This window comes from Gloeophyllum trabeum (genome assembly GCF_000344685.1).
Source record: "Gloeophyllum trabeum ATCC 11539 unplaced genomic scaffold GLOTRscaffold_00001, whole genome shotgun sequence".
Taxonomy (NCBI): Eukaryota; Fungi; Basidiomycota; class Agaricomycetes; order Gloeophyllales; family Gloeophyllaceae; genus Gloeophyllum; species Gloeophyllum trabeum.
In genome coordinates, this window is record NW_006920410.1 from 4,056,874 (window position 1) to 4,067,544 (window position 10,671).

Consider the following 10,671-nt stretch of genomic DNA (forward strand, 5'->3'; position numbering starts at 1 on the left):
CGCTGCCAATGTCTCATTTTCCACAGCGGCGTGATCTAATCTACGGTCGGTGAAATATCGCGGTTGCCGCGAGATTGCTGTTCTGACCAATGATGGGGCGATTACATGAGCAGGACCCCATGACCGCCGATCAGAGGCGGTCGAGCGCTTTTGCTACTTCGCCCTCCGATAAACACGACCAAACACGCCCATATCAGGCAGGTGAATCACGTGAGCCGGGCCTCCGGTGTCGACTACCAAATTGAGAAGCATCGTTTACACTAATGTAAATCTGCCTTGCTGTGCAGTACATAATTACTATATAACGCTGCATCTGTATTCCCTCGTAGTCTAATGGTTAAAGCGTTAGTGATTTGTGTTGTGGACGAGAGTTCAAGGCGTGGTAGTGCATTTTTTATTTATGTATCTTTTTCTGTCTAACATTGTCGAGAGTCCATCAGACTACGCTCATTTCTCTTAGATGTAGAAGCAGCAAATTTTTTTGAATAGTTTATTTCTCCTCCCTAGAGCTCATTTGTAGCCACTATTTACTTAGGACTGCTATACGCGGGAAAGCCCTCAGGCGGCGCCGGCGGCGCGGGAGGTCACCTGACTTACCTACCGCATTAGGTGTTGTTTGGTTGTGTTTATCGGAGGGCGAAGTAAGTCCAACTGCGGTCGAGGTAGTCGGGTTCACGGAATTCTCCAGGCGATGCCCCTTGGCATTTCCTCAATCCATTGACACCAAAGCGGGTCCACTTCGCCCCGCTACGGGCGTCTATCAAAGCCACTTCGTATTCACACGCGCGATAATTAGCCCCTGACCCAAGGGGATAAGACAAAATTGACTCGCTCGTCCACGATGACTCCTTCGAATTCTTATAAGAACTCCTTCTCCTTGTTCCTTTTCTTTTCCTCCATCCTTCTCCTCGCTGACTATGGCTAACGGGGCTGTCCCCAACGGATCCGCGAAGGCGGCCGACCCAGAGGCCACTAATCACTTCAGCGCGAACAATCTCGCGCCGCTCGATGTACGTCTCTTCCCAGTATTTCGATAGGATGTATCCTTACTTGCGGATTATGCCAGGCATCGAAGGTCACCGTCACCCTGACGAAGTCGCCGAAACCCATCCCGCCCGTCGAGGAGCTCGTCTTCGGCCAAGTGCGTACAGTCCTCAGTCTGATTGCTACTCCATCTGACCTCGATCTTCGTGACACCACATAGCAAATGACGGACCACATGCTGGTCGCGACGTTCGACCCCGCGCACGGGTGGTCCGCGCCCGAGATCAAGCCGTACGGCCCGCTCTCGCTCGACCCTGCGAGCTCGTGCTTCCAGTACTGCCCGAACGTCTTCGAGGGGATGAAGGTGCGCACCATGTCTCCATCCACTCTCCATATCAATCGCTACAGCACCACACCGCACCCAGGCGTACCTCGGCCCCGACGGCGAACCCCGCCTCTTCCGCCCGGAGCTGAACATGGCGCGCATGCAGCGCTCCGCCGCGCGCGTCGCGCTCCCGCCCTTCTCGCCCTCCGCGCTCCTCGCGCTCATCAAGCGCATGGTCCTCCTCGAGCGGCGCTGGATCCCCCGCGCGCGCGGCTGCGCCTTGTACATCCGCCCAACCATCATCGGCACGCGCCCCGCGCTCGGCGTGTCCGCGTCCGACCACGCGCTGCTGTACATCATTCTCAGCCCGATGGGCCCGTACTTCCGCACGGGCCCGAAGCCGATTAGCTTGCTGGGTGTGTGTGATGCGGTGCGCGCGTGGCCGGGGGGCACAGGCGGGTATAAGCTGGGGCTGAATTACGCGCCGGGGTTCGAGCCGCAGAAGCGCGCGGCGCAGAAGGGGTATATGCAGGTGCTGTGGCTGTTCAAGGAGGGCGAGGGGAGGGGGCTGGAGGGACTAAAGGTCACGGAGGCGGGCGCGATGAACTTCTTTGTGGTGGTGAAGCGGGCGGACGGCGGTGAGTGTTGCTCTCGCACGCGGGGGGTGTATGTGATGGACTGACGCGTGGCTCGCAGACCTGGACGTGATCACGCCGCCGCTGGACGGGACGATCCTCCCGGGGCTCACGCGCGACTCGTGCCTCGCGCTCGTGCGCGCGCACACGCCGTCCACGCGCGCCCTGCCCGCGCTCCCGCCAGCAACACGCGTGCACGCGCACGAGCGCACGCTCACCGTCGCGGACCTCGTGCGCTGGTACGCCGAGGGCCGGCTGCTCGAGGCGTTCGGCGTCGGCACGGCGGTCGTCGTCGTGCCCGTCGGGCGGATCGGGTACGAGGTGGAGGTGGCGGGGAAGGAGGAGAAGGAGGTGCGGGACGTGTTGTTGCCGGAGTACGAGGGCGGGTATGGCCCAGTTGCGAGGGCGCTGTGGGAGCGCGTGGTGGAGATCCAGGAGGGGCGGGCGGAGTGGGAGCGGTGGAGTGTCAGCTGTGAGGAGGAGGCGTAGAAGAATAGAAGTAAAAGTATATAATGTAGAATTTATGGGCGGGTGTAATGCATATATTTTGTTTCATTCCAGACTCTAGGGGGAACGGAGCCCTTGGGAGTCTGGGAGAGGAAGCGGGTATCCTGGGCGCTCGAGGATGACGCGTTCAGCACCACCATGTTTCCCCTGCCAGTGTATCTGGCTCTGTCTCTCCCCTCCCTGGCAGCCGCGGTAGACTCGCACGGGCATGGCGGTTGCGAGGACCGCGCCCGAACACCTAGGACCAGAACGCGCGGCGAACGAGGCGCAGACGGACGAGAATGAACAGAAAGGTGTCGATTACTGGCGTTGGCAAGACAAAGCCTACAAACTACATAGACTACGTTACATAAGCATGGAATGGACTTGACCATTACATAGACCTCGCCGCTCTCACGGACACCTAGTCCGCGACTTCTGCGATGCGGGTGCTGCGTGAGTGCGTCCTGGGCGCGGGGCTAACGACGACGGCGAGGCAGCGCGTACACCGGATACATCGATATCGAGGCGCGGCACCTCTTCTTCTACTTCTTCGAGAGCCGGCGCGACCCCGGGAGGGACGACGTCGTGTTCTGGACGAGCGGCGGTGCGCCCGCGTCGCTTGCTCTCCGCAGGGGCTGTGTGGTAGGCCCCGGGTGCTCCGCCGCGCTGGGCCTGTTCATGCAGCTCGGTGCGCCCCGTCCGCGCGACATGAGCAAGAAGTGCGCGGGCGCGTACGAGGAGACGATGTGCTATGGCGCGCCGAATAATTATTGTGCAAACGGAACGTCATACATAATGTGCTACCCCGAGACCAAGTGCGCTCTTTCCACTCGTGTCTGTGCATCTACTGACATTTGACGGGGACATCGCGGCGTACCTCTCCCACGCGCATACCCGCGCCGCCCTGGGCGTGGACCCGCGCGCCCCCCCTCCCTTCTCCGAATGCGCGCCCTCCGTTATATCCGCGTTCGCCGCCGCGCACGACGCGCTGTACCCGCCGACCGCCGCGCTGCTGGACCGCGGCGTCCGCGTGCTCGTGTACGCCGGCGCGAACGACATTGTGTGCAACTGCGTCGGGAACGCGCGGTGGGTAAGTGAATTAGACGGCCGGGGGCGGGGAGTGGAGGGCGGGGGCGTGGAGGGAGTGGGTGGTTCATGGGAGGGTGGCGGGACGGACGAGGGGCGAGAGCAAGGGGGGGCTGGTGTTCGCGACTGTGGCGGGGGCGGGGCATATGTGAGTTGACCGTCCGGCATGCGCGCGGGGAGGGAAGGGAAGGCTGATTGGGCGCCAGGCGCCGTGCGATAAGCCCGCGGAGTGGATGGCAGGCGAGGTGTAGCTGCTAGTGAGCGGGTCTCTATCGCCATTGGGTCACGTTGCTTGTTGTACTGAATAGACGATGAGCGTGCTCATCGTAATAGACTTTTGAATGGATAATGAACCTGACTTGGCACTCGGGTTAGGGCTACGTGCCTCGCCAGGCACGCGCGCCGGAAAAGGCAATCAATGGCATTTGTATGTCACTTGTCAATGTCAGGACTGTCACGACCCAGAAGGGCCAGGCTCCGGACGCTCGTTGGCCCTTGTCGAATTCATTTTCGCGTCCTGGCTAGGCACGATGCTGCAATAAAACAAGGTGCGCAATTTCCTGCCCCTCAACTCACTCACGATGGCACGCCTCGCGCAACTCTTCACGGTCCTCCTGCTCGCGTTCGTCGCGGCCGTCCTCGCCTCGCCGCGCGTGTACATCCGGGACGCGGGCTCCATAGCTGCTCGAAGTGCCAGTGGAGAGGAGCCGCTGACGAACGGCGCGCGGCTCGCCAGGGGGCTTGCTCCTCTGCCGCCGCGCGCGCTCTACTCGCCGACTCGTAAGTACCAAGCTGCGTGCAGGCGTGGTGTGTATGATGACTGACTCCACGCTTCCTGCGCAGGCGTCCGGCGCACGAGCACCTCGCCGGTCCCCGGCCAGCCGTACGTTGCCTTCCCGCTTGCACCTTGTCTCTGGCCTTTGCTGACCCCAGTTGCGCTGATGGCAGTCTCACGGGGCACATCGCGCTCTACTCGGGCACGAGCGTCGCCGGCTACGTGCGTGCAGACAACAACATCGTCGTCGGCTCCGCGAACGCCGCGACGACGTTCACCTACACGCCGGGTAATCCGGTGGCGTTCGAGTGGACTACCAATGTACGTGCTCTCGCTGTCGTGGCGCGTATGGGTGTCTGGCTGACGTCTACATCTGCGCAGAACGGCGCGCGCAGGTACTGGGGCGCCGCGACGACGAGCGCGGGCACGCGGCTCGGGCAGGGCCGCAGCGAGTGAGTCCCAGCTGACTGACTGCGCGGGGATGGGCGCGCGGCGCTGACGACGTTGCTCGCAGCTACCTCTCCACGCACAGCGTCTCCCTGAAAGGTAAGCCCCCTCTTCCCCCCCTCCCGCCCCTGGCTGACCCCCTCGCCCCCCGCAGTGCCCGCGGGCGCCGCGCCCATCTACTTCGCGACGGACGGCGTGTACGCGGAGACGACGATCGTGAGCGCCGTGCTTGCTGTGTGGTGTGTGCAGTGCTGACTGACGGGCGGGCGGGGCAGTTCTACGTCGACGCGGCGACGCTCGCGATCGCGCCGCAGTGGGTGAACGCGGACGGCGGCCAGCCGGCGACGCGCCCCGTGCTGTGGTCCTCGCAGCTGTACTACACGGGCGACGTCGCCGCGTTCGCGGCCGCGCGTTCGGGGAATCCGGCGAGTGTGGTGCGTCTGTTCGTTTTGTTCTTTGTGTGCGCGGGCCGCTGATGATTTGCTGTGGTGTAGTCGATGGTGTTCGTGCCGACTTAGTAGGGAGAGGGGAGGGACGTTTGGTTGGACCCTCGCAGACATTGAACTCGAACTTGCAGGACTACTCGTTATTCTTGCCGTATCTCGCGTGCTTCCGCTTCCCTGGTTTGTACGGGTTCCGTGGACCTTCACACTTCTACTACTGTACTCTACAGCATGCTCATTTGCATTACTACTGCTTGTACTCACTCTACACACTGCTTCAGCGCAGTTCCAGTGCCTGACGATCGAGATAAGATAAAGGAGCCGGGCTAATCGCCCCGCCTTCGAATTCAGAACCAGTCGCAATTATAAATACAGTCTGAGTCACCCTACGTAGACACCTCCTAGCCCTCGTCCCACTAACCCAAAGCCGTCCGACAGCTCCCATTCAGCATGGCCGCTGCCGCGCTAGTCTTACAACCCCCTACTCTTACCCCTAAGCCTTCGTGCTACCACCGCATCGTCTCGCCGACGCTGCGGGTCCCGACGGACGCCCGCACGCCCGTCCCCGTCGGCCTGCTCGCTTGCCAGCGTACGTTCGTACTCACCCAGCCTGCTTCGCGAGGGATGAACAAATTCCGCAGGAGACCCGTTGTTGCGCGAATTGGCGACGCGCGTGGTGAGCGCGCGCCCTGCGCAGGCCTCTGACAGCGGCAAGAAGAAGAAATCAGCGAGCGACCCCGGGCCCCTGCTCGAAATAATACTGCATGACACGGTGCTCTTCCCCGAGGGCGGCGGGCAGCCGTCCGACGTCGGGGTGCTCGCGACGGCGGACGGGGCGGCGTGGGAGGTGGTCGAGGTCAGGCGGGTCGGCGGGCACGCGGTGCACTACGTGCGTTGTGCGCCTGGGAGTGCGACTGCGTTTGGGGTCGGCGAGGAGGTGCGCGTCGCGCTCGGCGAGGAGGGCTGGGCAAGGCGGGTCGACCATGTCAGTCAGTCTTTCGTTCGAGCGCACTCTGCCTGGCTCACCCGTACGTTTAGATGAGCATGCACACCGCGCAGCATGTCCTCTCCGCGCTCCTGGAGACGCATCTCGCGCTGCCCACGCTCTCCTGGTCGCTCCCCGCGCACCCCTCGCCCGCGCCGGGCACCGTCGAGCTCCCGCGCGCGCTCACGCCCGCCGAAACGGCGCAAATACAAGCGCTCGCGGGTCAATTGGCATTCGAGGGGCGCAGGGTGCACGTCGAGGTCTCGGAATTGGATGGTGGCGAGCACGGGCAGCTGCAGGCGGTCGAGAAGCTCGAGAATGGTAGGGCGGTGGGGAAGGGCGTGCCGAAGGATTACACTGGCGGCGTGAAGCGCGTCGTGGTCATCGACGGGGTGGATCGCAATCCGTGCGTCCTCTTCCCTGCCCTCCTCCTTATCCTCCGTACCCATGCTCGCTAACAGATGCTGCGGCACGCACCTCCCAAGCATCCACACCCTCCCGCTCTTCCTCGTTCCCCCGCTCCCCACCTCCTCCGCATCATCCGTGCGCCTCTCCTTCCTCGCGGGCCCGCGCCTCCTGTCGCACCTCGGGTCCCTCAACGCCCTGCTAGCGAGCACGGCCGCGACGCTCAGCTGCGGCGCGCCGCTCGTCCCGGAGCGCGTGCGGCAGGTCGTGGAGGAGCGGCGGCGCGCGGAGAAGAGGGTCGCGGAGGTGGAGGGAGAGCTAGCGGGGATGGTGGCGGGGGAGCTGTTGAAGGATATGCAGTCCAAGGGAGGGGACGATGTGTACGCAGTGCACAAACACCGCACGGACGACACACCCGCTGCGCTATCCTTCCTCTCGGCTATCGCCACATCCCTCGTATCTTCCGCGTCCGGGCGGTATCTCCTCGCCCTCTCCTCGTCACCCTCATCCCAGTCCGCAGCGAGCACGAGCGTCGTGCTCGTATTCGGCTCAGACCATAAATTGGTTAGAGAAGTTGGGGAACGCTTGAAGCAAATGGGTGTGAAGGGCGGCGGGAAGGGCGGGCGATGGAGCGGGAAGTTTGCGGGAGTTTGGAGGGAGAGGGAGGGAGCGGAGGTGAGGCGGCTGTTGGGGGAAGTGTGCGGGGCGGCGTAGCTGGGCGGTTGGAGAGCCTTCCGTTGCTTTATACTGTTATGTTTGTGTTGGTATTTTGTTGCAAGATTACCAGTGTATTCGTATCAAGCGAGGAGGCACTTACTATCACAACCGTTTGGTAGGAATGTTTGGCACTACACCAGGCTCAGACTCTTACCTCGTCGGAAAGTGGTGGGATTTGCAGAAGCCCTTCGCCTGCAGTCGCTGTTGACGGCTAACAGGGACTCTTATGTGTCACGCAGGCAGGTTCAATGAATGGTTATTAGTTACAGCTCCTCGCCGGCCAGCCACCTGTTCACAAGCTCCAGAGATTCCTTCGGCTTATCGTACGGAGCCTGAACCATACAGTCATCAGTACACGATCCATAAAGGAGTAAGGGCTCAACTGCACACCATATGCCCCGCTCCCTCAATGGTAGCGAACGTGAACCCCTGCGCGCTCCTCGTCTTCCCCGCCACCGCGCCGCCCACCTCCCAGTCCCTCAGTTGCTGCCCCGCGAACTCCGCCTGCCCGCTCCACGCCAGCGCGCGCGTCCACCGCTCGTTGCCGACCCAGTTACATATCCAGTCGTACGCGCCGGCGTAGATCAGGACGCGCACGCGCCGCTCGAGGAGCGCGGCGACGTAGTCGTGCGATGTGCGGAGGACGTCGAGCGACGCGGCAAAGCGTGCCCCGACCGCCTCAGAGCGCGTTGTGTGGTTGGTGGTTATTGCCGGGTCGACGCCGAGCTGCGCGCGCAGGGAGGGCTGCGCGAGGTATTCTTCGATGGAGCTGGGATTTTAATTTGTGCATTAGTGGGCGTGAACGGTGAGAGGCCGATGGGTGCGCACTCGATGACAGAGTAGCAGAGGCTACCCTCTAGGATTGTTCCGCCCTCGCACTTCTTGGACATGTCGTACGGGTTCCTATCTGCCTCATGACAGCAATTACTTTCCTTGGTCCGATACCTGTCGGTGCATGGAGCGTCTTACCGCTGGCCATATACGGCGTTTGGAGCTCCAGCTCGCATATCGCCGTTGCCTCGTAGCACCCGACGCCATCGAAGACGTCCATGCACGACGCGTGCAGCAGCTTCGCACATCGCGGGACGGCTTGCTTCATCCGCACGCATGTACTGCAGTATGTATCCTCTTGACTCAGGCCCGACCTCCGATAGCTGGAGTGCCTCGTGACGCACCTGATGTCGAAGACGGGAGGAAAGGAAGCTCCGCCGCATTGCATGTCATAGTACGCCAAAGACTGGACATATTGGTCCGTCCAGCCATTACCTAGCGGCAGGAGTCGTATGAGGGAGCAAGATGAGGACCCGAAATGACTTGAAGACCTAACCTATCATGATGGAGGAGAGGTTGATGGGTGTCAGCCCGGCTTCGACGAGTTTGGCGTTTTGGTCGTACACCGCTGACGCGAAGAGTGGCACGTAGCGTCCCTGCGAGACACGTGAGCGCTGTGGACGTTGCAGACACTATAACGGTTCGATGTACGCCGTAGGACTCGCCCGCCATGTGGAAGGCCCGGCCTCTGAGAGAGATGAAGTTCTCGAAGAAGATGGCGACAAAGGCGGCGATGTCCTTCGCCGCTTCTTCGGTTGTGCTCTAGGGTAGGTGGGCATTGCCTTGAGTGTAGTTGCCTCGTGGATCAAGCGGAGCACGTACGACGTACTCGCCATACTCGGCATAGGAGAAACCAACACCGACGGGTTGGTCGATGAAGAATATGTTAGCGTTCGAGTTCCACGACTCTTCGGAGAACTCGGTCGCTGTGGCGTTGACGACCCTGCATGGGCCTATGTCGCACTCTTCGGTATTCGTCTATGCCTCGAATATGTAATCAGGGACATACCTAGTTCCATAAAGAGGCCGATTGTTGACGAGCCTCCGGGACCTGATGTAACCTAGTTAGTATTCTTGTCCTTCCTAAGTAGTACTGTGCGTTTTGGCGTACCGCCATTTGTCCAGAAGATGACGTCGTCCTTGGCCGGGTCGCTTCTGCTCTCGAAGAAATAGAAGAATAAATGCCGAGCTTCGATATCAATGTATCCGGTGTACGCCCTGTGTTGGCATACCGGGCATCAGTCATGAAAATAACATCTTCTGAGAGTCAATGACACATACGCCACAGTTCCGTCGCAAAAGTCGCTCTTCTTGATCCTGACGCTGTACTTGGGGAACGCGGGATGTTGCAGAATCGTGAAGTCGTTAGTCAAAGACGGCAGATGACCGTAAGGCTTGAATGACTCGGCGTCGAATGGAGCGAGCGTGAAAGGGGCGTAGTCCTGGTGTGACAGAGGGTTGAGCCCACCGACATATCCTACACCCACCCGAGCTTTGTGTGCTCCTCCTCCGCTCCCTCTGTTGGAGACGAATGGCCGTTGGTCGTGAGACCCCACTGCCAGAGCGCCGGCGCTAAGCAGCGCTAGCCATACTGCCCAACTCTGCGCACATGCGAGAAAGTGCATCGAGTGCAATCCGCTGAACGGCCGAGCTAGGTTAGCTACGATAACGAAAGCTCCTGCTTATAAGCATTTAGAGTCGTTTCCTGTCCTGATAGATTCGACTCTAAATGCATCAGCCGAGATGCCGGCTTGCTCGTCAATTTTGATGGTGGTCGTCTACAGTGTCGGTCAAGAGGGGTGCAAAACCAGAATTTTGGACACCGACCTCCAACTTTCCAGGACCCCCGGAAAGGGGGTAGGGGGGAGTCCCCCTTCCGTGTACGGACGAGCCGGACAGCGGCAGAAGCGCAATCGGACCTCATTTGGACAGCGACAATAAAATTAGAGACCCATCTTTGCCGCAGTGTCACGTGACTTTCTGGCAAGCACGAGGTCTGACATTCGTCCCAGACGGCGCGTACTAGCAGATATTCAGAAGGCATTAAATCGTGACATAGACTAAATGATAAAATTGCTTATATCGTACTACATGCGTGCAAGCGTTTATTAGAGCAATATGGGACTTGATTCGGCGACTGTGCAAGGATTAACGGGAAACTGAGCAAAGAGTGCGTACTAGGACCCCGAACATCAATAATGACCCAGTGCAAAGGTAGGTCCGTGTTCCCGATTTGGATCTTGCACCCCTCTTGGTGTCGGTCGCTCAAAACCGACGCCTCGGGCATAGCCGAACGCGTGATGGTATCTCGTCCCCGGCAAAGACTCCAATGCATCCGAAAATAGCGCCAGTCGGCTCGGATTGCCCATAGCTTTCAGGCTATCTGATTACTTTCTCGGAATTCCAATATTAAAACTTTTGACATACTAGTCTCGTACCCATCCGTTCTGGAGAGGACGCGGACTGATCCGGTCGGACTTTCAAAAAGTTGTGCAAGGTCCTCTCCAGAACGTCTGGTGCACTTCGTTCGAGCACTTTTATTGACGTCA

At 60.4% G+C, this 10,671-nt stretch overlaps 5 protein-coding genes across 5 annotated transcripts; 4 read left to right on the forward strand and 1 right to left on the reverse strand.

The window, feature by feature from the left end:
* Positions 1–831: 831 nt before the first annotated feature.
* Positions 832–2,540, forward strand: GLOTRDRAFT_69668 (branched-chain amino acid aminotransferase II). Its single transcript, XM_007863310.1, has 5 exons — positions 832–1,010; positions 1,067–1,141; positions 1,205–1,348; positions 1,410–1,947; positions 2,006–2,540. The coding sequence occupies exons 1-5, from the start codon at positions 918–920 to the stop codon at positions 2,431–2,433; spliced, it is 1,278 nt and encodes a 425-aa protein (XP_007861501.1). The 5' UTR covers positions 832–917; the 3' UTR covers positions 2,434–2,540.
* Positions 2,541–2,659: 119 nt separating this feature from the next.
* GLOTRDRAFT_125026 (uncharacterized protein) lies at positions 2,660–3,770 on the forward strand (the record flags this gene model as incomplete). The annotated part of the gene is made up of 5 exons (XM_007863311.1): positions 2,660–2,759; positions 2,859–2,886; positions 2,931–3,179; positions 3,250–3,667; positions 3,726–3,770. 5 exons carry the CDS (start codon positions 2,660–2,662, stop codon positions 3,768–3,770), a joined length of 840 nt encoding a protein of 279 aa, XP_007861502.1.
* A 300-nt stretch (positions 3,771–4,070) lies between these two features.
* On the forward strand, positions 4,071–5,505 carry GLOTRDRAFT_119176 (uncharacterized protein). Its single transcript, XM_007863312.1, has 8 exons — positions 4,071–4,299; positions 4,363–4,402; positions 4,468–4,615; positions 4,676–4,746; positions 4,809–4,840; positions 4,896–4,957; positions 5,017–5,175; positions 5,236–5,505. The coding sequence occupies exons 1-8, from the start codon at positions 4,101–4,103 to the stop codon at positions 5,257–5,259; spliced, it is 735 nt and encodes a 244-aa protein (XP_007861503.1). The 5' UTR covers positions 4,071–4,100; the 3' UTR covers positions 5,260–5,505.
* A 129-nt stretch (positions 5,506–5,634) lies between these two features.
* GLOTRDRAFT_90516 (ThrRS/AlaRS common domain-containing protein) lies at positions 5,635–7,410 on the forward strand (the record flags this gene model as incomplete). Its single annotated transcript, XM_007863313.1, has 5 exons — positions 5,635–5,773; positions 5,826–6,169; positions 6,223–6,575; positions 6,631–7,249; positions 7,354–7,410. 5 exons carry the CDS (start codon positions 5,635–5,637, stop codon positions 7,408–7,410), a joined length of 1,512 nt encoding a protein of 503 aa, XP_007861504.1.
* GLOTRDRAFT_69671 (serine carboxypeptidase) lies at positions 7,343–9,770 on the reverse strand. Its single transcript, XM_007863314.1, has 11 exons — positions 9,404–9,770; positions 9,234–9,340; positions 9,132–9,173; positions 8,945–9,075; positions 8,774–8,884; positions 8,619–8,718; positions 8,467–8,557; positions 8,261–8,403; positions 8,120–8,198; positions 7,682–8,060; positions 7,343–7,623 (listed from the first exon to the last, which is right to left on the reverse strand). The coding sequence occupies exons 1-11, from the start codon at positions 9,745–9,747 to the stop codon at positions 7,555–7,557; spliced, it is 1,596 nt and encodes a 531-aa protein (XP_007861505.1). The 5' UTR covers positions 9,748–9,770; the 3' UTR covers positions 7,343–7,554.
* Between the last annotated feature and the right edge of the window lie 901 nt (positions 9,771–10,671).

Coding starts and splice junctions, on each gene's coding strand:
- GLOTRDRAFT_69668 (XM_007863310.1), top strand. CDS start 918: ATGGCTAACGGGGCTGTCCCCAACGGATCCGCGAAGGCGGCCGACCCA. Junction 1,011..1,066: donor ACAATCTCGCGCCGCTCGAT/GTACGTCTCTTC, acceptor GGATTATGCCAG/GCATCGAAGGTCACCGTCAC. Junction 1,948..2,005: donor GGTGAAGCGGGCGGACGGCG/GTGAGTGTTGCT, acceptor CGTGGCTCGCAG/ACCTGGACGTGATCACGCCG.
- GLOTRDRAFT_119176 (XM_007863312.1), top strand. CDS start 4,101: ATGGCACGCCTCGCGCAACTCTTCACGGTCCTCCTGCTCGCGTTCGTC. Junction 4,616..4,675: donor CGTTCGAGTGGACTACCAAT/GTACGTGCTCTC, acceptor ACATCTGCGCAG/AACGGCGCGCGCAGGTACTG. Junction 5,176..5,235: donor CGGGGAATCCGGCGAGTGTG/GTGCGTCTGTTC, acceptor GCTGTGGTGTAG/TCGATGGTGTTCGTGCCGAC.
- GLOTRDRAFT_69671 (XM_007863314.1), bottom strand. CDS start 9,747: ATGCACTTTCTCGCATGTGCGCAGAGTTGGGCAGTATGGCTAGCGCTG. Junction 8,885..8,944: donor CCGAGTATGGCGAGTACGTC/GTACGTGCTCCG, acceptor CACCTACCCTAG/AGCACAACCGAAGAAGCGGC. Junction 8,061..8,119: donor CTCTGCTACTCTGTCATCGA/GTGCGCACCCAT, acceptor TTAAAATCCCAG/CTCCATCGAAGAATACCTCG.